Source organism: Gekko japonicus, unplaced genomic scaffold (assembly GCF_001447785.1).
Source record: "Gekko japonicus isolate JY-2015 unplaced genomic scaffold, Gekko_japonicus_V1.1 scaffold2661, whole genome shotgun sequence".
Lineage (NCBI taxonomy): Eukaryota > Metazoa > Chordata > Lepidosauria > Squamata > Gekkonidae > Gekko > Gekko japonicus.
In genome coordinates, this window is record NW_015167136.1 from 97,977 (window position 1) to 120,240 (window position 22,264).

General features: G+C 48.6%; 1 protein-coding gene across 1 annotated transcript in view; it reads right to left on the reverse strand.

Moving 5' to 3' along the window:
* Window positions 1-22,264, reverse strand: part of SMARCA4 (SWI/SNF related, matrix associated, actin dependent regulator of chromatin, subfamily a, member 4) — a 110,793-nt gene that overhangs the window by 76,914 nt on the left and 11,615 nt on the right. The window contains exons 6-12 of the mRNA XM_015413054.1: window positions 18,393-18,651; window positions 17,143-17,269; window positions 14,477-14,650; window positions 10,932-11,105; window positions 10,620-10,787; window positions 6,094-6,144; window positions 4,178-4,308 (exon numbers count right to left, since the gene is read on the reverse strand). Coding sequence (XP_015268540.1) covers window positions 4,178-4,308; window positions 6,094-6,144; window positions 10,620-10,787; window positions 10,932-11,105; window positions 14,477-14,650; window positions 17,143-17,269; window positions 18,393-18,651 — 1,084 coding nt within the window. The remainder of the gene's footprint in view (window positions 1-4,177; window positions 4,309-6,093; window positions 6,145-10,619; window positions 10,788-10,931; window positions 11,106-14,476; window positions 14,651-17,142; window positions 17,270-18,392; window positions 18,652-22,264) is intronic.

Consider the following 22,264-nt stretch of genomic DNA (forward strand, 5'->3'; position numbering starts at 1 on the left):
GGGGGGGGGGGGGGTGTTTAATAAAACTGTAGAAAAAATTTCACTGTATTGAGTGAAACCAGGGCAATCTGACCAGGCGTGCTCTTCCCTCCTAACTCAGAAAACAAGAGTGTTTCTGACATCACGGAGACAACAAGGTGGTGAGGAGCCTCTTGACTTCTCCAGTGGTTCCTTTCCACACTAGACCTTCAATCCCGGCCCACCCTGTCCCCGAACTTACATTCTACGCGACACTCGAATTCACCCCTGTAATTATCTCGGGTTATTTTTCGTTTCCACATTACACTGAGGTCCAATGTTCCCTCTAAGCTGTGGAGTCTTATGAGCAAAAACTCTACTTTGTGAGCTACTGGCATTAAAGTTGTGAGTGAGCCATTTGGCTACTGCATAAGTTAGTTTGCTCAGGAGCCATCCTTCCTGAGTGGAGACAAAAATGTGTGAGCCGGAGGCTAAAAAACCGTGAGCTAGCTCACACTAACTCAGCTTAGAGGGAACATTGCTGAGGTCCCCCCGGTTTCGCCCCGCACTTGTCCCGAGATAAACGGAATGCTGCTGTAACCAGGGATAAATGCAAGGTATTGTGTCGCGAGTTGAACTCTGATAAAACCAGGGATGAGATCCGAGTGCGGAAAGGACCCAGAAGGAACATGTACATCATCACATTTATCTCTCTTTTGTAGAAGTCAAGAGGCTCAAACTTGGCAAACGAAAATTCTTTTCATTGTTCTGGAAACAGGACAGCTGTTTCCCCTGAGAGTCCTCTGCAGGGCCCAGCGAGAGATAATCCCCAGTTTCCCCAACACAGAATGCAACAATCATCCCTGTTATCATGATCATACTTGGATATTCCCAGAAAGTCCAGTTTCCTTTTCTGCTGGAGAGCAAATCAGGGAAGCCTGACGTGGGATCCCCATGGCAGAGTGACATCGCAGGAAAAGAAAATGAAGTCAGGACTTATGCACGGACCGGCCGAGGCACCCAATGACGCAACAGTTCCTCCAGTTTTTAGCTCTGCCTTCCAGCTCGGAGTCCGAAAGTGGGCTGCCTGCCAAAGACTCCCAACTAATATCCAAGTAAAAGGTAAAGGTGGAGCTGCGGTGGCTCAAGTGGTTAAGACGCTGAACTGCAGGCTGTGGAAGGTCGGTAGTTCAGCAGTTCGAGACCCGAGTGTGCCGCATGACGGAGTGAGCTCCCGTCTCTAGTTTCAGCTCCTGCCAACCTAGCAGTTCGAAAGCAAGAAATTGCAAGTAGATAAATAGATACCACTTCGGTGGGAAGGTAACAGCGTTCCCTGCGCCTTGGTGTTGAGTCATGCCGGCCACATGACCACGGAAACGTCTTCGGACAGCGCTGACTCTTCGGCTTTGAAACGGAGATGAGCACCGCAACCCTAAAGTCGGATTCGACTGGCTTTCGAGCAAGGGAGCCGGCATGACTAAACACCAAGGCGCACGGAACACTGTTACCTTCTTCCCACTGAAGCAGTACCTGTTTATCTACTTGCAATTTCTTGCTTTCGAACTGCTAGGTTGGCAGGAGCTGGGGCCAGAGACGGGAGCTCACTTCGTCATGCGGCACACTCAGGTCTTGAACTGCTGAACTACCGACCTTCCACAGCCTGCAGTTCAGCGTCTTAACCACTTGAGCCACCGCAGATCCAATATGCAAGTACACAGTATGAATTTAACGACAGAAACTAAATTATCGACAGTACAACACTATAGTAAGTACACATAAGTATAACACGAAGACAACTAAGGTTCCAGTTGCCAACAGACCCGATAGTGCATACAGACATAACAATCACGGTAAGCAGGGGAAAAAGAACAACAATGTGTTATACCGGGACCTTGAATCGCTGTTACCAGCTACTATTTATGTATCTCTCCACATTGTTGTTGTTTTTCCCCTGCTTACCGTGATTGTTATGTCTGTATGCACTATTGGGTCTGTTGGCAACTGGAACCTTGGTTGTCTTTGTGTGATACTTATGTGTATTTACTATAGTGTTGTGCTGTTCATAATAGAGTTTCTGTTGTTAAATTCATACTGTGTCCTTGCATATTAGTTGGGAGTCTTTGGAAGGCAGCCCACTTTCGGGGATTTATGTCATTGGTTGCAGCAGCTCTCTTACTCCGTTGTCCTTTGTTGTTTACGCACTCCGGCTCAGAGTGACATGTACAGCTGTTCCCCTGCCCTCATTCTGTCCTCACAACAATCCTGTGAGGTGGGTCAAGCGGGGAGACAGTGTGACTGGCCGAACGTCAGCCCGTGAGCTTCACGGCAAAGTGGCATTCTGCACCTGGTTCCAGGCTGACATTTTCACCACTAGCCCACTGTGGCTCTCTTGCTTCCCAAGGAAGACTTCACAGGTATGACAATAAAAGCCCTGCTGGATTCAACAATCGAGTCCAGTTTCCGGATCCCAAAAGTCAGCCAAAAGCAGGTCCTTAAGGCAATGCAATTCGTCCTTAGGGTATAGCCATCCACTCACAGACTCTGCATCTGCAACATACTGGGAGTCTGCAGTTGTGTGTGTGTGTGTGTGGGGGGGGAATAAGTGGAAACCACTGCCCCCTCTTCTGGAGCTTTAAGCGCCATCAAGACTTCAGAACCGCGCAGTTAGATACCAAGCCCTATGAGGAGAAGAGGAGGAGATTGGATTTATACCCCCGCCCTTCACTACCCAAAGGTGTCTCAGAGCGGCTGACAAACTCCTTTCCCTTCCCCTCCCCACAACAGACACCCTGTGAGGTAGGCGGGGCTGAGAGAGCTCTGAGAGAAACTGCTCTTTTTCAAGGACAGCTGTGCCAGAGCTTGTGACTGACCCAAGGTCACACCAGCAGCTGCAAGTGGAGGAGTGGGGAATCAAACCTGGTTCTCCCAGGTTAGAGTCCGCGCACTTAACCACTACACCAAACTGGCTCTATGAGGAAAGGCTGAGAGACTTGGGAATGTTCAGTTTGGAGAAGAGGAGGTTGGGGGGGGGGGCGGATTGCTCTCTTAAAGTCTTTGGCTGTCACTTAGAGGAGGGCAGGGAGCTGTTTCTGTTGGCAGCAAAGGAGAGATCTTGCAATAATGGGTTGGAATTAAGGGCCGGAAGGTATTGGCTGGATATTAGGACAAACTTTTTTCCAGTAAGAGTTGTGCCACAGTGGAATCAGCTGCCTGGGGAGGTGGTGAGCTCCCCCTCACTGGCAGTCTTTAAGCAGCGGCTGGACAAACACTTGTCAGGGATGCTCTAGGCTGATCCTGCACTGAGCAGGGGGGTTGGACTAGATGGCCTGTATGGCCCCTTCCAGCTCTATGATCCTATGATCCCACTATGCACCTCCAGCAACTGGTATTCAGAAGTATACTACCTTTCAACATGGAGGTGCCATTTAATAATAAGGGGTTGTTAACATAAGATAAGATGGAAGAAACTCCTGGCAGGGATGCTTAAGGAGTTAGGCTGGCTGCAACCACATTTTTCACTTACTTAAAGGACCACAAGAGCAATTAACTGGTTGGTTATTTACTTATTTTTTGTTGTCTCTAGCGTGACACTGGTCAAGGCCCATAGGCTAAGTGAGCAGGATCGCTAAAGTAAGGAGGATCCACTTAGCTATCATGGCTACTAGCTGTGCACGGAAGCTATCCTCCATAGAATTCTTATAAAGAAGACGAGGAGAAGAGATTGGGTGTATACCCCGCCCTTCACTCGGAGTCTCAGAGCGGCTTACAACCTCCTTTCCTTTCCCCTCCCAACAACATACACCGTGTGAGGTGGGTGGGGCTGAGAGAGCTCTGCGAGAAACTGCTCTTTTTCAAGGACAGCTCTGAAAGAACTTATGACTGACCCTAGGTCATACCAGCAGTTGCATGTGGAGTGGGGAATCAAACCTGGTTCTCCGAGATTAGAGTCCGCGCACCTAACCACTACACCAAACTGGCCATCCCAAGTTGAGAAATCGAGAGGTTCTTGATGGTCAATGACGTTTAACCTTGAAAGCCACCAAGGCACCAGTCGCTCCCTGCCCCCTGAATGTCCTACGGCTGCTCAGGCCCGTTTTGGACTTTCAGTTCTTCCAAATTCAGGAACGGCGGAGCACTGGAACACGGCACGGAAACCGAGGATGGGCTTCCCTGTCGCTGCTTGCATGGCGGCAGAACGTGAGCCATCAGGGCAGCTTACCCCGGATTCATCTCTAGCCAGGCGTCCAGTTGCCCTGCCTTTGGCGCGTCGGTGCCCGTGAGGATGTTCCCGCTCTCGACATGGATCACCTTCACGGGGAGGTCGCTCATCTGGCTGGTTTCGTCCAAAGGCTTAAAAAAAAGAAGAAACACAAATGGACGATAAGTATTCTTCTTTCCCTCCTCGGCAAACTGAGCCCTGCTTGGCAGGGGACAGGGGCGGGATAGAAGTCTAAAGAACATAAATAAACCAGTCAATTAAAGGACAGAACAGAATCCTGAAGCTCATACAGAGTCTGCATCGTTACTCTTCCTCTTGGACCTCGTCTAATTACAACAGGCACACAGAAAGCGCCTACCCGGCCACCAGTCTTCCCTCTAAGCTGAGTTCATGTGAGTTAGCGCACAGGTTTTTAGCCTCCAGCATTTTACTGAATGATGAGAATTATGTGGACTTGATATGAATACAAGCAGATTCTCTTGTTTTGATGGTCAACCAGGGCTTATTCATCTTAACTTCACAGCTTTATATGCTTTATTTATAGTTTCAATATATGTGTTGTGTTTAATATATGTGATGTACTTTAATATATATATGGCTTTTAAGCCACACCCCTGACAGCACAGCTCATTAGCCTATCAGGCCACACCCGCGTGCCTTCCCTTGGCTTGCCCGGGCACCCCATGGCTGCGGGGAGCCCAGGCAAGGCCCCCCCCCTCCGAAGGAAGGGAAGGCAGTTTAAACTGCCTTCCCTTGGCTTGCCCAGGCGCCCCAGACAGGCTGGGGAAGGCACAGACAGGCATTTAAATGCCTCCCCGATCCTTCCAGGGCCCCCCCTGGCCTGCCCGCCTCAGAGTCGCCGGGGGGGGGGTTCCGCTCTCCAGGCCTTCCCTCTGTAGCCACGCAGGTGCAGTGGTTCTGGCTGTAGTGGGCGTGGCTGACTCTGAAGCCAGCCGGAATTCCATTCCTGTGCGTTCCTGCCCAAAAATAGCCCCAAGGCCAGGTTCTTTTGCCAGCTGCACACATCTTTGTCTTAGCCCAGGAAGGAGGGCTCCAGAGCAAACTAATTTAGGCAGTAGCCAAATCTCTCACTCACAAATTTAATGCCGGTAGCTCACAAAGTAGAATTTCTGCTCACAAGACTCCACAGCTTAGAGGGAACACTGCCTGCGACATATTTTGTTAGTATTTAAGGTGCTACTGGACTTCTGCTCCTTTCTACTGCAACAGACACACACAGTTTGAGCACAGGGTCCTTCAGACAAACATTTATCAAAGAGAATGCCCATCTCCAAGCATCGACTGTGGAAGTGCAGCAAGTGGGGGCAATCCGATATGTGGTGAAAGAGAAGAAAAAGGGGGGATTGGATTTATACCCTGCCCTTCACTACCTGAAGGCGTCTCAGAGTGGCTTACAATCCCTTTCCCTTCCCCTCCCCACAACAGACACCTTGGTGGGGCTGAGAGGGCTCTTTCGAGGACTGCTCCTGAAAGAACAGCTCTGAAAGAACTTGTAACTGACCCAAGGTCACACCAGCAGCTGCATGAGGAGTGGGGAATCAAACCCGGCTCTCTCAGATTAGGGAGTCTGCGCTCTTAACCACTACACCAAGCTGGAGCAACCGCATATTGCTGCTAGTTGTTAGAAGCCAGCTGTGGATCATAAAGGATTAATTCTTGAAGAATTCTACGGTCATCCAGTTTAGCAAGTAACTGGCCAAAGGCCATCCAGTAAGCTTTATATCTAAGTGGAGATTTGAGTCCAGGAACCAGTAAACAGCTCACGTTAATATGTTGTTAGAAAAAGAACTGATAACAATCTGTTCTTGGGGCGAAACAGTCTCTCTGCAGAAGATGGACGTTCCTGACTAACAAACTTTTCTGTCCAGCACGGGACCACAAGTATTTGCTCTTACTTCACCGTCTGGTCCAATCGCCGGTGTCTGCCCTTCCGCAGCCTCAGCCTTCTGGAAAGAAAGATAATTAATACAGCATCTGTTCTTAGTGTGAACAACAATAGCAAAAGCCACGTTCTACTCCTCATTGGGTGACAAAAGAAGTGCCCTGGCCCCACTGCTGGACCTCCTGGTGGCCCCTGGTACTTTTGGCCACTGTGTGACACAGTGTGTTGGACTGGAGGGGCCATTGGCCTGATCCAACATGGGCTTCTCTGATGTTCTTATGTAAGTCATCCTGAAGGTATACGGAATCTAAATGTTATTAAGTAAGGCAAACTTAAGGAAAAGGTTCCGTCTTCTCACAGTGGAAGGCGGGTGCCACCCATCAAACATCAAGGGAGCGCGATCCAGACTATTCTAACTGGGAGACGCGCCTGTTAGTTTTCAAGGCATGCTTCCAGTCGGACAGGAGGGCCTGGCTGTGGGCACCATGTTGGGGACCCCTGCCCTGTGGGCCAGAGTAGAACACGGGGGGGGGGGGGGGGGGGGGAGAGCCCACTCCAGAAATGGCAAATGATATAAAAACAGAAGGAACACGATGCACGTGACAGGCTCCCTCATCCTCCCTCAACTTTCCTATTCTGTGGGATATCCTTCCCTAGAGAACACTGGCGGCGGCAAAGCACACCACAAACAATGGTCAGAACTAGAGATATGAAGGTCGGGGAGGGGGGGGGGCGCGGAATTGGAGAGCTCTCTTAAAAAAAAAAAGTCCCTGCAAAATATTTTCTCTTTCAGAATGAGTGAAATGCCTTTTAAGACAAAGCGTTACTCAGAATGTGCAGTAAGAAGCTTTTTTAAAAATGTAAGACAACAAGTGGGGGGCCCATGAAACTAGCAGGGGGGAATCGCCCCCCTCCCCCCCCCGGGGCCAGTCCAGCTCAACCCGTCTGGAAGCCCGCTGGTGACAGTGTCTAGGAGCCGCTCTGAGCCTGGAGCAGGTCTCGGCATCTGCTGCTGCAGCAGGGCCCAGAGTGGCTCCCGGTATCCACCATGGCGACAGGGCCCGGATGATTCCCTGGCGTCCATTGCCACAGCAGGGCCTGAAGCGGCTCCCAAACGGCTCACTGCAGCTCCCAGGCTCTAGGAAAGCGCATTCTCTGCACTTGTGCAGAGAACAATCCTTTACTTTTGGGGGGCTTTAATCATAGAAATGGGAGGGAGCTCCAGGGTCATCTACTCCAACCCCCTGAACAATGCAGGAAATTCACAAATACCCCCCCCCATACACTCACAATGACTACTGTTCCCCTCCCCGTGTATTTTTCTAAGTATTTCAGAGTTTTATGCACACCTGAGGAGTCCCGAGTGGGCAGAAAAATATCTTTAGCCTCTGCATGGCCCCAATCTGTGGATTTAGCTATCCACAGTTCGCGGCCACACGTGGCTGACAGTATATAATCTACTGTATCTGCTGTTCTGTAGACATATACAACTTATTTTCAAAGATGTGTTCATTGTTTTTATGTGACTAATGAGTTATGAAGTATATGATAATAGTAAACTACTGAAGAATTACTGTATGCTTTCTTTTGTTGAGTACAAAAATCATTTTCTACTTTCAACTTTTGTTTTTTCCTCCCTCTCAGATGGCAAAAGCAAATATGTCCTAGGATACCACAGGGTCGAGGATTTATCAGTAAGTCTTTGCTACAATTTTGCTACCTGCACCCACTGTTTTAAACTCAGCTCTGCTATGTCTCTTGCCTTGGAAACCCCGTGTGGGGTGGGCACCGTAAGTCAGAACTCCTTTCTCCAATATGTAGAACATTGTTTTTTGTCTCCTAGAAGAATAGTGCCCCCCACACCCAAAGAAAAGGAAGGAAATGAAAAAGAAGATTTTGCTTTCGATTAAGAAGACGGGGACGGCAAAGGATGAGATGGTTAGACAGTGTCATAGATGCAACGAACATGAAATTGAGCAAACTTCAGAGGACGGCAGAAGACCGGAAGGCCTGGCGTGATCTGGTCCATGGGGTCGCGAAGAGTCGGACTCGACTGTGCGACTGAACAACAACAAAACCCTACACGTGACCCGCAAGACGACTGGGAATGCTTCAGAAAATAAACAGAATCCACTTCGTTTCGCACACTCTGAGGTCCTCCTTTTCGCTTGCTGAAGACGGGTGCTGCCCTCCTGAACCTTCAATCCACACCTAGTCCTGTGGAATATCTGCACATCCACCAGTTTTTAATCTCTCTGATCTAACTCAACTAACCTGACGTTGATAAGTCAAGATTTTGTTGAACGTAAGTTGCCAACGTACTTGCTATTTCTGCGTACCTTTGTTGTTACAGTGATATCTATCTACCGAAGAACATCTCACAAGTCTCAGCTGGAAGTCTAGAATGTCACACAAACGTCTATGAACTGATGCTGGACTGGGGCTCCCGCCTCCTGCTGTGCCGCACCTAGAGGTCTTCCTAGCCACCAGCCTCACACCAGTGCTCAGATGGGTGCGCTAAGATCTGGTGAAAAGGCATTGGAGTTTTTGCAGCAGCATAATCGTCTAGCAGGCGAAGAAGGTAAAGAGAAAGTTGACAGAGCCGAGGGGAGTGAAGACGAGGGAGAGCTGCCATCATCTGACGAGGACTCAGATTCAAAACTTGGGGCGGCAGCCCCAAAAACAAGTCATCAGTTGAGAAAGAAAAAGGACAGATAAAGAGTTGTCATTGTTTCTAGGAGCTCTTACAAGGGTTTTAACCATTTCTTACGTTGCTTTTTATGAAGTCACATGCGTAGGTGTTATTTTTTGTTGTAAGTTTAAATAGAACGTTTGATGACCGCATCCAATGAACTTTGCATTTTCTATAAACTACAACGAAATAAGGGGAGGGAATCTACATACTATGGGAGACAGTAAAGTTAAAAAAAAACAACCCTAAAAACCCAAGGTGGTCATACAAAACGCTTACAAAATTAGCTTTTAGCCTACAATTTCAGTTAAAGTTCATTGGATGTGGTCATCCAAGAAAGTCTGAGTCCAGTGGCACCTTTAAGACCAACAAAGTTTAACTCTGGGTCTGAAGGTGCCACTGGGCTCAGACTTCATCCTGTCGCTTCAGAGCAATACGGCTACGTAACCAGCCCTGGAACGGCAACAGAAGCCACTGCAGCAGGCAGGTGTGAAGCACTCCTCAAGGGATGCCTCACCCATCCACTAACGAGTCCTCCCAAAATTGCCTTTTCTACATAAATGCTCACACCCCCTCGGGGAGACGGAGCCGACATGGGGCCACTGCTGAGGATTCCCTGTCTGGGGAATGGAAGGCCGAAACTCCAGTTCTGACCGACCGCCGTCTCTCCTGCCGTGCCCGGCTTGGGAGAGCTGAGAATTCAAATCGCAACATGCTGAAGTTTCCTGCAGAACAGGAATATCACCCTGCTGCTTCACACAGGTTAAAGACGGTGGGGTGGATCCTGCACTCTCATCCTGCCACTCCAAGGCAAAACCTGTTTATCCATTCGGGTATTTACACCCCGCCTTTCCTCTTGGCTCAAGTTTGAAGCCTTTCTCAAATCTAAGGAGACGTCTTCCAACTTGACGGGCTCTTCTGTTGGGAGGAAGACTGACTTAAGTGGGAGGAAGGCTCCTCGGGCCACCTGGGGGATGACTGGATCCACTCAAGCGTTTTTAAAATCCAGGCTGTTAATTGTAAAGGCCCTGACCCCGGATGGCCCAGGCTAGCTTGATTTCGTCAGACCTCAGAAGCTAAGCAGGGCCAGCCTTGGCTGGTACTTGGATGGAGGAGCCCCCAGGAAGCCCAGAGTCGCTACACAGAGGCCGGCCATGGCAAGCCCACCTCCGCTGTTCGCCCCTCGCCTTGAAAACCCTCCGGGGTCACCCTAAGTCGGCTGTGACTTGAGAGGACACAATTATCACGCCCTGAGCTGGACGGCCCAGGTGGGCCTGATCTCGTCAGATCTCGGGAGCCAAGCAGGGCCAGCCCTGGTGAGTCACAGGATGGGAGACCACCCGGGGAGTCCTTGGGTTGCTACCCAGAGGTAAGCAATGGGTAACCCACCTCTGGGTGCCTCTGCTCCGGCCTGGGTAGCCCAGGCTGGCCCAGTCACATCAGATCTTGGAAGCTAAGCGGGGTCGGTCCTGGCTAGTCTCTGGATGGGAGACCGCCCAGGGGTGCTACGCGGAGGCAGGCCGTGGCAAGCCCACCTCCGCTCAGCTCTTGCCTTGAAAAGCTAATGGGGCTGACAGGAGTCAGCCACTACCATGACGACACTTTCCGCCACCAATTTTAAAGAGAGGTGTGTGTGTGTGAAATGTTTGTGTGACAAGCTATGCAAAGCTAAAACGGAAGTTGTCCAATTTGCTGTATTAAAATGCTGGCCACTGGACGTGTCGCTCTTATTCTCAGAAAACTCTGGTCGCACATAGACACCGTCAGGCCTGCTCAGAAGCCCCCAATCAAAGTGGCAGCCAAAAAGGGGAAGGGGGATTGCGACGTTGCCTGACCGTGGCGGTTACCTTCTTTTTCTTCTTCTTCTTCTTCTCCTTGGCAACCTGAGCCGCCTTGTGCTGCCTCACCAGCTCTGTGAGGTTGGCAACGTATTCGTCGGTCTGCTGAAGCAAGTAGGCCAAGCGCTTGTCTTTCTTTTGGTCGATCAGCTTCCGATACCCTTCTTCATCCTCGGCCTTTAAAAACACACACGTGATTTTACTTTTTTTTTTTTTTTAAATCGCCCCAAGAACAACAGTGATTTAACAATACAGCTCTACCAAACTAGCGCTCGCAAGTCTCGGCCAGGAAAACGTTTTACGGCCGGATCGCGGCCTTACCATCAACCTGCGCATCCGCTCCTTCTCGATTCTTTCATTCTCCTTCTTCTGCTCACGCTCCGTGTTGGCGTGATACGTGGCCACCGCCTTGGTAAGTTTCTGGATCTTGCCCGTAACAGACCGGTGGTATTCTTTGAAATCCTTGGCATGCTGGAGAATGCTATTGAGGTACTCCTGAAAAAGGGGGGGGGGGGGGGGGGGGAAATGGGTTACTGGACAAGAGGTCTGCTCGTTTTCTACTGCAAAAACTCTTTAAGATCAGATGGAATCTAAGACACGCACACACAGCAGTCACAAAACCTGTTCATTCTTCATTCATTGCTGTTTGCTCCAAGAGTGTACTTAAAGCTTTTATTTGTGAAATGACCTACACCGTTCAGCAACCAGTAGCTTTACACCTGTACTAAAAAAAACACAAGAGGCCTAGTCTACGTTTTTAGAAATACAGAGGAACACGTTTCCTTCTTATGATGATTCAGAGGTGAGCAGTCGTGGGTGGATTCTGCTGGGAAGACACGAATGACTCAACTGTGCCTCCAGGCATCCGAATGCTGATCAACATCGGACCAAATGCTGATGTTGTTTCTACGCAGCAACACACCCTTCTTATGCTGACACCACCATAACCCTACAGATCAGGGTAGAATCAGCTTCAGAATGTGGGGCGGAGGCACGCCTTATAGCCCCTCACTGCAAGTAGCCCTGTTGCTTCCAAACAAAATCCAAAACCAAAAGGCTTTTCTTAAAGACCAACCAAAATGACACCCGGCAGGGCGCCAAGCTTTCAGGTCCTCCAGAGCTTTGCACCAGGCTGGATGTTCAGCAACAAGGGGCCAGGGGAGGATGTTTCCGGCCTTGCATTTAAAGGCCTTTGGGAAGCATCTCGGGAAGAATGCTGAGCAGGTCTACGAGGTTAAAAAGATGCTGGGTGGAACGACGACAGGAGGCACCTGTGGTGCTCTGGAAAGAAGCGGCTGACTGAGAATATACAAACCAGGCAGAGGCCTTTTCAGCTGTTCTCCCGACACTCTGCTGTGGTTGTGCTGACCTGGCGGAATGGATTTACAGAAACAACCGGGGAGCAGTGTTCCCTCTAAGCCGAGTTAGTGTGAGCTAGCTCACAGCTTTTTAGCCTCCAGCTCACACATTTTTGTCTTAGCTCAGGAAAGATAGCTCTGGAGCAAACTAATTTATGCAGTAGTCAAATCACTCACTCACAACTTTAATGCCAGTAGCTCACAAAGTAGAATTTTTGCTCACAAGACTCCACAGCTTAGAGGGAACATTGCCGGGGAGACGTTTATATAATGCAAAAGTATTCTATTGAAATTTAGACAATTATCCACAAAGTGAAATACAACATTTAAAGCGCTACGTACATATGTTCATAGAAAAAAATATAGTAGGTTATTCATAAGAATTAAGAGGATCACAATATATATTTATTAACGAAGCTTCCGGCTTGTGTCTTCGTTTCGATTCTAAGCTTCCTCAGAAGTAAATTCTCTTATTCATCATTTTGCATTTAGTGAGTGTCGTCTCTTTTGTTTTCCAATAATTTTCTCTCTGCTTTTCAAAGCTTATATTCCAAATAGGAAACAACAACCTTCATACTAGGCTCCAGTCCAGTCTGCTGCATGCTACTGAGCGGTAGACAAGCCGGAAGCTTCGTTAATAAATATATATTCTGATTCTCTTAATTCTTATGTATAACCTACTAGATGATCTTCTATGAACATACGTATGTAGCGCTTTAAATGCTGTATTTCACTTTGTGGATAATTGTCTACATTTCAATAGAATACTCTTGTATTATATAAGCGTCTCCCCGGTTGTTTATGTAAATCCTATCCATTTCAACTGGGAGGTCTCTTTATATCGACCTGGCAGAATGGCCTGCTGAGCAGACTCAAAAAGCACCCTCCTTGCTGGCTTTTTAAAAAATCTTGGAAGACGGCTTCTTCGGAAGGGCTTTTACCTGACTACAGGAGACAGGTTAGTCTCTCTGATGATGACATTTGTTCTCGAGCACAAGAGGTGCAATCTGGTGTTTGACTGCATGTCTCGGCATGTTCTATTTTATTTTACTTATTTGCAGACTTATATCCCACCCCTCCCCTGGGTCTCAGGACGTGGGGTGGCTCACAGCATCCAATAAATGATCTATAAAATGTGACAGAACAAACTCCAAAAACATTAAGTTACAATCTGTAAAATACCACCCTAGCTCAGGCATCAGAATAAAACATAACCATCGAGCACCCAATAACCAACAGGCGGCACTGCTAATAGGGGCAGGAAAACAGTCCTTGACTGTAAGCCTGGCAGAACACCTCCATCTATGGAAACTGCCTTCTGGGGACAGAGGGGGGAGGAGGAGGAGATTAGATTTATACCCCATGGCCCTTCACTACCCGAAGGTGTCTCAGAGCGGCTTACAAATCTCTTTTCCCTTCCCCCTCCCCACAACAGACACCCTGTGAGGCGGGTGGGGCTGAGAGAGCTCTGACAGAAACTGCTCTTTTTCAAGGACAGCTCTATGGCTTGCCCCAGGTCATCCAGCCAGGTGCAAGTGAAGGAGGGAGAAATCAAACCCGGTTCTCCCAGAGTAGAGTCTGTGCACTTAACCACAACACCAAACTGGCTCTCGTGGGCAGGTCAGAATGTCCCTGTGTGAGATGGGAAGCTGGACTAGAGGGACCCTCCCTGGCCTGACCCAGCAGGGCTCTTCTGATGCTCTTATCAGGGGAAGGCCTTGGCCTCTCTGCCATTGTTGGCTCTCCAGAGGAACTGGTTGGCCCCTGTGTGAGACGGGATGCTGGACTAGAGGGACCCTCACTGGTCTGATCCAGCAGGGCTCTTCTGGTGTCCTTATCAGGGGAAGGCCTCGGCCTCTCTGCCCTGTTGTTGGCCCTCCAGAAAAACTGGCTGGCCCCTGCATGAGACGGGAGGCTGGACTAGATGGACCACCAGCCTGATCCAGCAGGGCTCTTCTTATGTTCTCTGCGTAAGGAGCTGAGTGGATTGCTATACAACATCAAGTCTCATCTGTCTCCTGTTGTGCACCAATGGATCAGTGACCTACAATGGGAGGGATACTCAGAGACCCTCACTTTCATATAAGCAGAGCTGGTTAAGGTTTTTGGCCTTCACTGAATGAATTGGGGTATGAGGGGAGCAGCATTCCCTCTAAGCTGAGTTAGTGTGAGCTGGCTCACAGTTTCTTAGCCTCCGGCTCACAGATTTTTGTCTCAGCTCAGGAAGGAGGGCTCCAGAGCAAACTAATTTACGCAGCAGCCAAATCGCTCGCTCACAACTTTAAGGCCAGCAGCTCAAAAAGTAGAATTCTTGCTCATAAGACTCCACAGTTTAGAGGGAGCACTGGTGGGGAGTGGGGAGGTATCACTTTGGTCTGCTCTAACAAAACACTCTTAAAAGTAAAGTACGGATCTGATGAATACAACAGGTCTTCTCCTCCATCTCATACGTTCACCATCTCCAATGTACCACGCTGAAAAACAAAAACAAAACAAAGTAAGACTTACTTGGTGCTTCTGCCGGCGTTTCCGTTCTTGTTCGATCTTCTGCTGTTTCTCCAGCTTCTCGGTGATGCGAGCCTCCCGCAGAGACTGCCGCTTGCTGCGTTTGTAAGCCTTGGCGTTCAGTGCCGTCTCCAGAGCCGTGTCCCTTCGCATGCACACCACCACCTCTTGACGCAGCTTTGGAACAGAAACCAAACAAGGGGATTATGAGGAAGGGAACTGAAAACAAATCGGTCAGTAGCATGATACCCCTGTATAGATCAATGCTGCGACCTCATTTGGCGTACCGTGTACCGTTCTGGTCACCACACCTCAGAGAGGATATTATAGCTTTGGAAAAAGTGCAGAAAAGGGCAACTGGAATGATACAAGCGTTGGAACACTTTCCCTATGAAAAAAGGCTAAAGCGCTTGGGTCTCCTTAGCTTGGAGGAACGATGGCTGAGGGGTGACATGATCGAGGTTTATACCTCTGAGGATGCCAGTCACAGTTGCTGGCGAAACGTCAGGCCCTACAATGCCAAGACCACGGCCAGACAGCCCGGAAAATCTGCAACTAATGAACTCTGACCGTGAAAGCCTTTGACAACAGATTCGACAACAGATTCAAGATTACAAGCAAGAAATAAAAGATGAAGTGAGGAATCAGGGGGGAACGTTCTAGAATGGCAAGAGGAAAGAGGAGCTGGATTATAAAGCGGAGGAGAGCCCAGGGAATTTAGGGGAGGGGCTGAGGAAAATCAAGCAGATATTAGAAGACGTCTCATTAAAGACAGGAAGATCTGCAGCAGCAAGACAGCATTTGAAGAGCTAGTAAAATAAATCGCAAAGGCCTTGATTAAGACTGATTGGCTCGGGAAGAGAGACGAACAAGGAACAGGAAAGAACTGAAGAAGATAAAATACCATTTTCTTCATCAGCGCAGTAGAAAAGAACAAGAGTCAATTAGCACCTTAAAGACTAGCAACGTTTGTGGCAGGGTGTGAGCATCCATGAGCCACTGCTCACTTCCTTCAGATACCCGAAAGAAGTGAGCCAGTAACTCACAAAAGCTCATCCCCCTGCCACAAATTTTGTTAGTCTTTAAGGTGCTAATTGACTCTTGCCAGGGGTCATTTTGTAGAAAAAGAGGTGCAGGAGCTCATTAGCATAACTCATCTGCATATGCCACGCCCCCTGACATCACCGGAAGTGTGTCAGAAGGCAACACCCACCGCTCAGGCTCCACTGGACTGTTTTGGATTGCTAGCTATTGGGGGGGGGGACACACACACACACACACAGATCTGCCCTCACAGAGGAGGGAGAGCTTGTACCTGAATAAACCTTGGCCTTAAAGGTGCTACTGGACTGTTTTGGATTGCTATGGGGGGGGGGCTCTGCATCTTCCCTGGCTGCTTCTTGCTCCTTGTGACCTAGGGCTGCTGGGAGCAGGGGGCGAGGCTTGTTGCATGTGCCCGCCCCCTGGGCTCTTTACTGCCAGAGCTCCGCTCCTGTGCGCTCCTGCAGGAAATGACCCCTGACTCTTGCTCTTTTCTACTGTGCTGATGAAGTAAATTGTGACAGGGCAGGAGCTTTTCTGAGTCACTGCTCACTTCTTCAGACAGATCAAGATGGGTAGGCATGTTTGTCTGTCTGCAGCAGCAGAAAAGTGTAAGCGTCCAGGAGCACCTTAAAGACTAACAACACTGGTGGCAGGGGAGGAGCTTCTGTGAGTCACGGTTCACTTCTGTTAGTCTTGAAGGTGCTCCTGGACTCTTCCTCTTTTCTACCGCTACAGACAGGCTAACATGGCTCCCCATGTTTAACAGCACAGTCTTCAGATGGGAGAAGACAATGGAGGCTCAGCAGGGCGGGCAGGTTGAGAGGAGAATGAAACCCAGCCAAGTTTCCATGAGTGGAAGAGCTTGCGCACTCTTTGGGTGAAGAAGGGCTTCCTTTTAGCCGTTCTAACCTGACTGCTCAGCAATTTCATGGAGTGCCCACAAGGAGTTCTTGTCTTGTGGGAAAGGGAGAAAAGGACTGCTTTCTCGACCTGCTCTATCCCACGCATCATCTTGTAAACCTCGATCATGTCACCCCCTCAGCCGTCGTTTCTCCGAGCGAGAGTCCCCACCACTTTAGCGTTTCTTCATAGGGAACACGAATCAGCACCTCCTGATTCCAAGCAATGCAATGCACATTGGTGAGCCTAGCACACCATGGAACCCAAAACCAAGTGACCGTGCCCAGATTTGAAGAGAAAATCCCCAGCAGGTAAGCTAATTACGGTATAACTGGAAGATCTGGAAGTGAACTGCATGCCTAACGCCTGATGTTATTTAAATGGAAGTTGGTCAAACATTAGTTCTCTTAACCCTTAACAGAACCCCGCCAAAACAGACTGAATGACAATTCCCAAAACAGTCTTGGATACTGTGAGCCAGGGAGAGTTTGAGCTGTGGCACAACCAGTGTTCTCTCTAAGCGGAATCAGTGTGAGCTAGCTCACAGTTTTTTAGGCTCTGGCTCACACCTTGTTGCCTTAGCTCAGGAAGGATGGGGCTCCATAGCAAACTAACTGATGCAGCAGCCCAATCGCTCGCTCACAACTTTAATGCCAGTAGCTCGCAAAGTAGGATTTTTGCTCACAAGGCTCCACAGCTTAGAGGGAGCATTGGGCACAACCTACCTGCCTCTGGAAGTTCAGCAGTCGTAGCGCTTTCAGTTCGATGGTCGCTTTGGTCCGCAGATCACCAGCCAGGGACCCAGGAAGGTTTTCAAGTTCTTGGATTCTGTGTGCGATGCGAGCCTGCAGTCTGCGCGCAACAGATTGGGATCAACAGAAATCACTCTTAAGTGTCTCGGCCTTGTTAACTCATCTAGACAAAGAGACACACCAGCAGCCCACCGAAGTGTTAGCAAACTAATTGAAAGTTAACAGGGGCTTCGGATAACCAAGCCCACCCCCTCTACGCAAGACCACTTTTCACAGTATTTATTTACTTTATTCATATCCTTCCTTTCTCCTCAATGGGGACCCAAAGGGGCTCATGCTGCTCTCCTCTGTTTTAGCCTCGTGACAACCCTGTGAGGTAGGTGAGGCAGAGAGGGCGTGACTGGCCCTAGGTCACCCAGAAAGCTTCCATGGCAGAGTGAGGAATCGAACCCATCTTGAACATGGCATCTGAAGAGGGGAGCCAGGGGGGAGGCAGGCGGTTGGCCAGCGGCTATTCCTCCCAGGACGCCCAAGGCATTAATCTGTCCCCATGGTGACCAGGCGCTGGGCAGCGGGAGACACTGAGGCAAGGCCTCTGTACGTGGAAAGGGAAGCTGGGGATCCTGATCCTCCCAGTGGGAAATCCCAACAACAATCAGGTGGTGGCGGCAGGCTACTTGAGAGCAGTGTTCCCTCTAAGCTGAGTTAGTGTGAGCTAGCTCACAGCTTTTTAACCTCCGGCTCACACATTTTTGACTTAGCTCTGGAAGGAGGGCTCCAAAGCGAACTAATTTATGCAGTGGCCAAATCCCTCGCTCAAAACTTTAATGCCAGGAGCTCACAAAGTAGAATTCTTGCTCACAAGACCCCGCAGCTTAGAGGGAGCATTGCCCGAGAGCGGGAGAAAAGCCCCTCCAGGAAGTTGGGAACCCCGAGGAGGGCAGGGCGGAAACGGGGCCTGCAGGCCAGAGTGGGCACTTTCTGCCACAAACCATGTGCAACCCTTCTCTCCCCAGTTGGGACTCAAAGCAGCTTAGAACAGCGTCCCCCCCCCTCCATTTTATCCTCACGACAACCCTATGAGGTAGGTTAGGCTGAGAGTGTGCGTGATTGGCCCAAGGTCACCCAGCGAGCTTTGGAGGCAGAAGCGGGGATTCCCCCAGGGCCTTAAGTCCGCCCCTCTATCCATCACACCACACCGGCTCTCGGAACCAGCGGATTACCTGTATTCTCTCTCCTGGAGGATTTCGACCGGGTCCAGTCCTCTCGGTTTCTGGATTGGAGTGATACGGTTTTGCTTCTGGTGGAGCTGCACCATCGGGGCGGGCTGGGCGGGTTGCCCCGGGGACTGGGTCTGGGGAGGCATGACGGGGGACGCTGCGGGGGGTACCGCCGGAGGTGCTGGTGAAGGACGGCCTGTCGGCTGAGGAGGAATCAGTTTCTGAGGTGTGCTAGTGGGAGCTGCAGCATTTGCCATTGGTCCTGTTCGAGAACAGCATTCGGGGGAAATGTTGTTAAAAGACTTTCAGCTGCCCTGATAGTAACAGCATGTGATGGGTCACAATGACGAACAGACAATGGTTTCTTGCCATTAAGCACTTGGGGGGGGGACGGACGACACTTTTATCATATTTTTATAGATCAAGGTGGGCAGCCATGTTGGTCTGAACCAAAAGACTGTGGCGGCCCCTTACTGGTGGAATGAGCTCCCGGGTGACCTCAGGGCCCTGCAGGACCTTTTGCAGTTCTGCAGGGCCTGCAAGACGGAGCTCTTCCGCCAGTCTTTCGATTATCTTACCATCATTATTATACCATCATTAGCCTCTGGCCCTAGGAAGAGAGAACAACAGCGCCACATAGAACTGCAGCACTGATTGGGTGTACCATCTTTGAGACGTCATCTTTATAGAAGATCTTGTTTGAACATCTAGAGCACTTAATAGGTTGTAATTATATGTAATATAGTAGTGATGTGTTTATATGTTTTTAATCTGTTTTATGTATTGGCTTTGCCTGTCTGTGAGCCGCCCTGAGCCCGCATTGCGGAGAGGGAGGGCTATAAATTGAAACTATAAATAAATATATAAATAAATAAATAGGGGGCCGCCTTTTAATATTGTGGCCCTGGCCCTAACACCAACACCATTGCCAACCTGATGACCAACAGCCTAGATTAGGGGTAGCAGACCACTCAAATGTTAAGAACATGCTGCCATCTTGCACTAGATGTTTATGTTCTGAGTAGTCATGGTTATACATATTGTGATTTTAACTTATTTTGTTCTTAGTATATTGTGGAGTTTTAATGTATAATAATGTGTATGTATCGTAAGCCACCCTGAGCCTGCCTCAGCGGGGAGGGTGGGATAAAAATGTAATAAAATAAATAAATAAATAAATAAACAGAAGAAAGTTGGAGTCCAGCGGTACCTTTAAGGCCAATGAAGTTTTATTCAAGGTGTGAGTTTTTGTGTCTGCCAGTCTGAGTAGACCGTGATGACCTTGATAAACCAATGGTCTAATTCAGTACAAGCCAGCTTCATATGCCCATGTCAGTAAGTGTTGTCACCAAGGAAAAAAATTCAAATACGGACACTTTCGTTCTCAAGCAGTACTGGGATTGATTCAGCATATCCATGTTTAAGGCAGTTACAGTGCGATCCTATGCAGACCGACTCCAGTCCAAGTCTTTTAAGTAACACTGCATAGGATTGCACAGTCACAGATAAAACTGCACATCTGAACAGTGTCTTTATTTCCTTCCCTTTCCCACTGATTTATCAGGTTTCTGTAGCAAAAATAGAGACAGGTTGGTAAACATGGAGATAAAATGTGTGTGCCAAGCGCAGAAGAGCCCATGAAATTTCATGTTACTTGTCTGATTCTAAATCAGAGCAAGACTTCTTAATTATCTGGAAAGAACTCAGAAATGTGGCACTGAGACAGATTTTTCAACTGGAGAGGAGGAGAGCTGCAGCACGTATTCAAGCTAGTGGCATCAGAAGACGGCTTTGCATAAAGAGGGTGACTCATCAAGCACAATTTTTTTTTTAGCCGCGCAATTAAAGTCACATGAATTTGGGCAAAATGTGTAGGCAATTAAAACACGATTTCTCCTTCAGAGAATGCGTAGACATTATATTTTTATATAACGTATTTTTATATCTGCGTACTATTAGCCACCTGTGTCTCCCACCTGTGGATCGCTAAATCTGCAGATCAGGAGGCTGAATAGATGATTCTGCAAACTCAAGAGACCCCCCCTAGGGAAAATGGTGCTGGGGGGAAGGGAAGAATTCCCTCCCTCCCACTCTTTGTGGCTCCTCGGGTGCTGGGCGAGGGGGGGGGGGGGGGGGGAGACTGCTGGCGAGCCACAGAGAGTGGAAGTGTGTGGGGGGGTCCTCTGCTGGCTTGCTTGGAGCTGCTCCTGGCAAGCTGCAGAAAGCTGCCAGGCAGCCCTGATCCACGCTGGGTTTGGCAATATGGGGGGGGGGAGATGGGATCTCCCCCCCCCTGCAAGTTTCACAGACCCCCACCAGTGCTCCCTCTAAGCGGTGAAGTCTTGTGAGCAAAAAGTCTACTTTCTGAGTTACGGGCATTAAAGTTGTGAGCCAGTGATTTGGCTATTGCATACATTACTTTGTTCTGGAGCCATCCTTCCTGAGCTAAGACAAAAATGTGTGATCTGGAGACTAAAAAACGGTGAGCTAGCTCACACTAACTCATCTTAGAGGGAACACTGACCCCCCTCCTGTATCTGTATATTTTGACACTGAAATCATACAGTGAACTGACCCATGGTGGGGCATGCACAAAAGACATTCCCAAGTGACAATAGCCCTGAGTTCCAATCACCTATGCCTGAATTCTGCACAAGTTACATGACCTGACCATAAAGCTGAGGATCTCTGCATTCCTTCTGAACTCCTGGATCTTCAGACACCAAAAATGCCTCAATACATGCAGGAAACAGGAACTTAAAAGGAAATCCAAGTTGGATTTTCAAATCTTATGATTTCTACACGTGTATCGTGGTACTACTGTAGAGCCTGGCTCCTGGCGATTTATCGACAGCCTGTGCGCACTGAGTACGATCAATGCCGGAAATGAACGCCATGTGGCATGCACTCCACGCAGCAACGGCCATTGTTATGATACTGGAATAACATCGCTAGCACTTCAGTATTTAATACTGTATTGTTTTAATGAATTGTTTAATGGCTTTGGCTATTTGATTGTTTTAATCTGTATTTTATTTTGTCTAAGCCGCCCTGAACCTGCACTGGTGGGGTAGGGCGGGATATAAATTAGGAATATAAATATAAATAAATAAACCAGCATAAATATAACTATAGCAGTTTCCCCTCCCCCCCCCATGACTCCCCAAAATCCTGGGATTTGAAGTGCAGACAAGGCTGCTAAAAAACACTCTGTTACAGATTGATATCTTTACAGATCTTTAGCTTCCCAAACCCCAAAGATACCTAGGAAAAAAGAATCTGCAATGTAGATATGCATGAGAAAGGCCAAGAGAGAAGGACTTTACATTAAAAAATTAAAACTGGATCTGGTGTTGCAGACAAGAGCTAAAATATATTGAAGACTACTGACTTAAAGGCTATTATTTCTGATGTTTGTAGGTAACATTAAAGAGTAATCCATCAGACAGAGACAATTTTCCACTAACAAGAAGAAATGGCCTATTACACTTGGATAAACCAGGGGTTGTTTTTTTTGACAAAACAAACATGTGTTGAAATATCTGCATTTCAAATTGCAGTCCCCCGACAGCCACAATTTGATAATTTACTTTCATTATCATCCAGACATCTTTAAGTGCCACTTTAACACCCTGCCACAAAATAGCCAAACTGGATTCACTGAAGCAATAAGACCTGGCAACAAATCCATGCAGTCTATAGAACAGCAGCTGCAGCAAAACCAGCGAGCCATCGACAAAATTTGTTGGGATTTTTAAGATGCCAGAGAACTTTATTGCTCCTGTATTTCACCTTTAAATCTGTTAATCAGATACATGACTGAGCTTCAACGCATTCCCCCCCCCCCCCCCCCAACGGGGCTTTACCGCAAGACA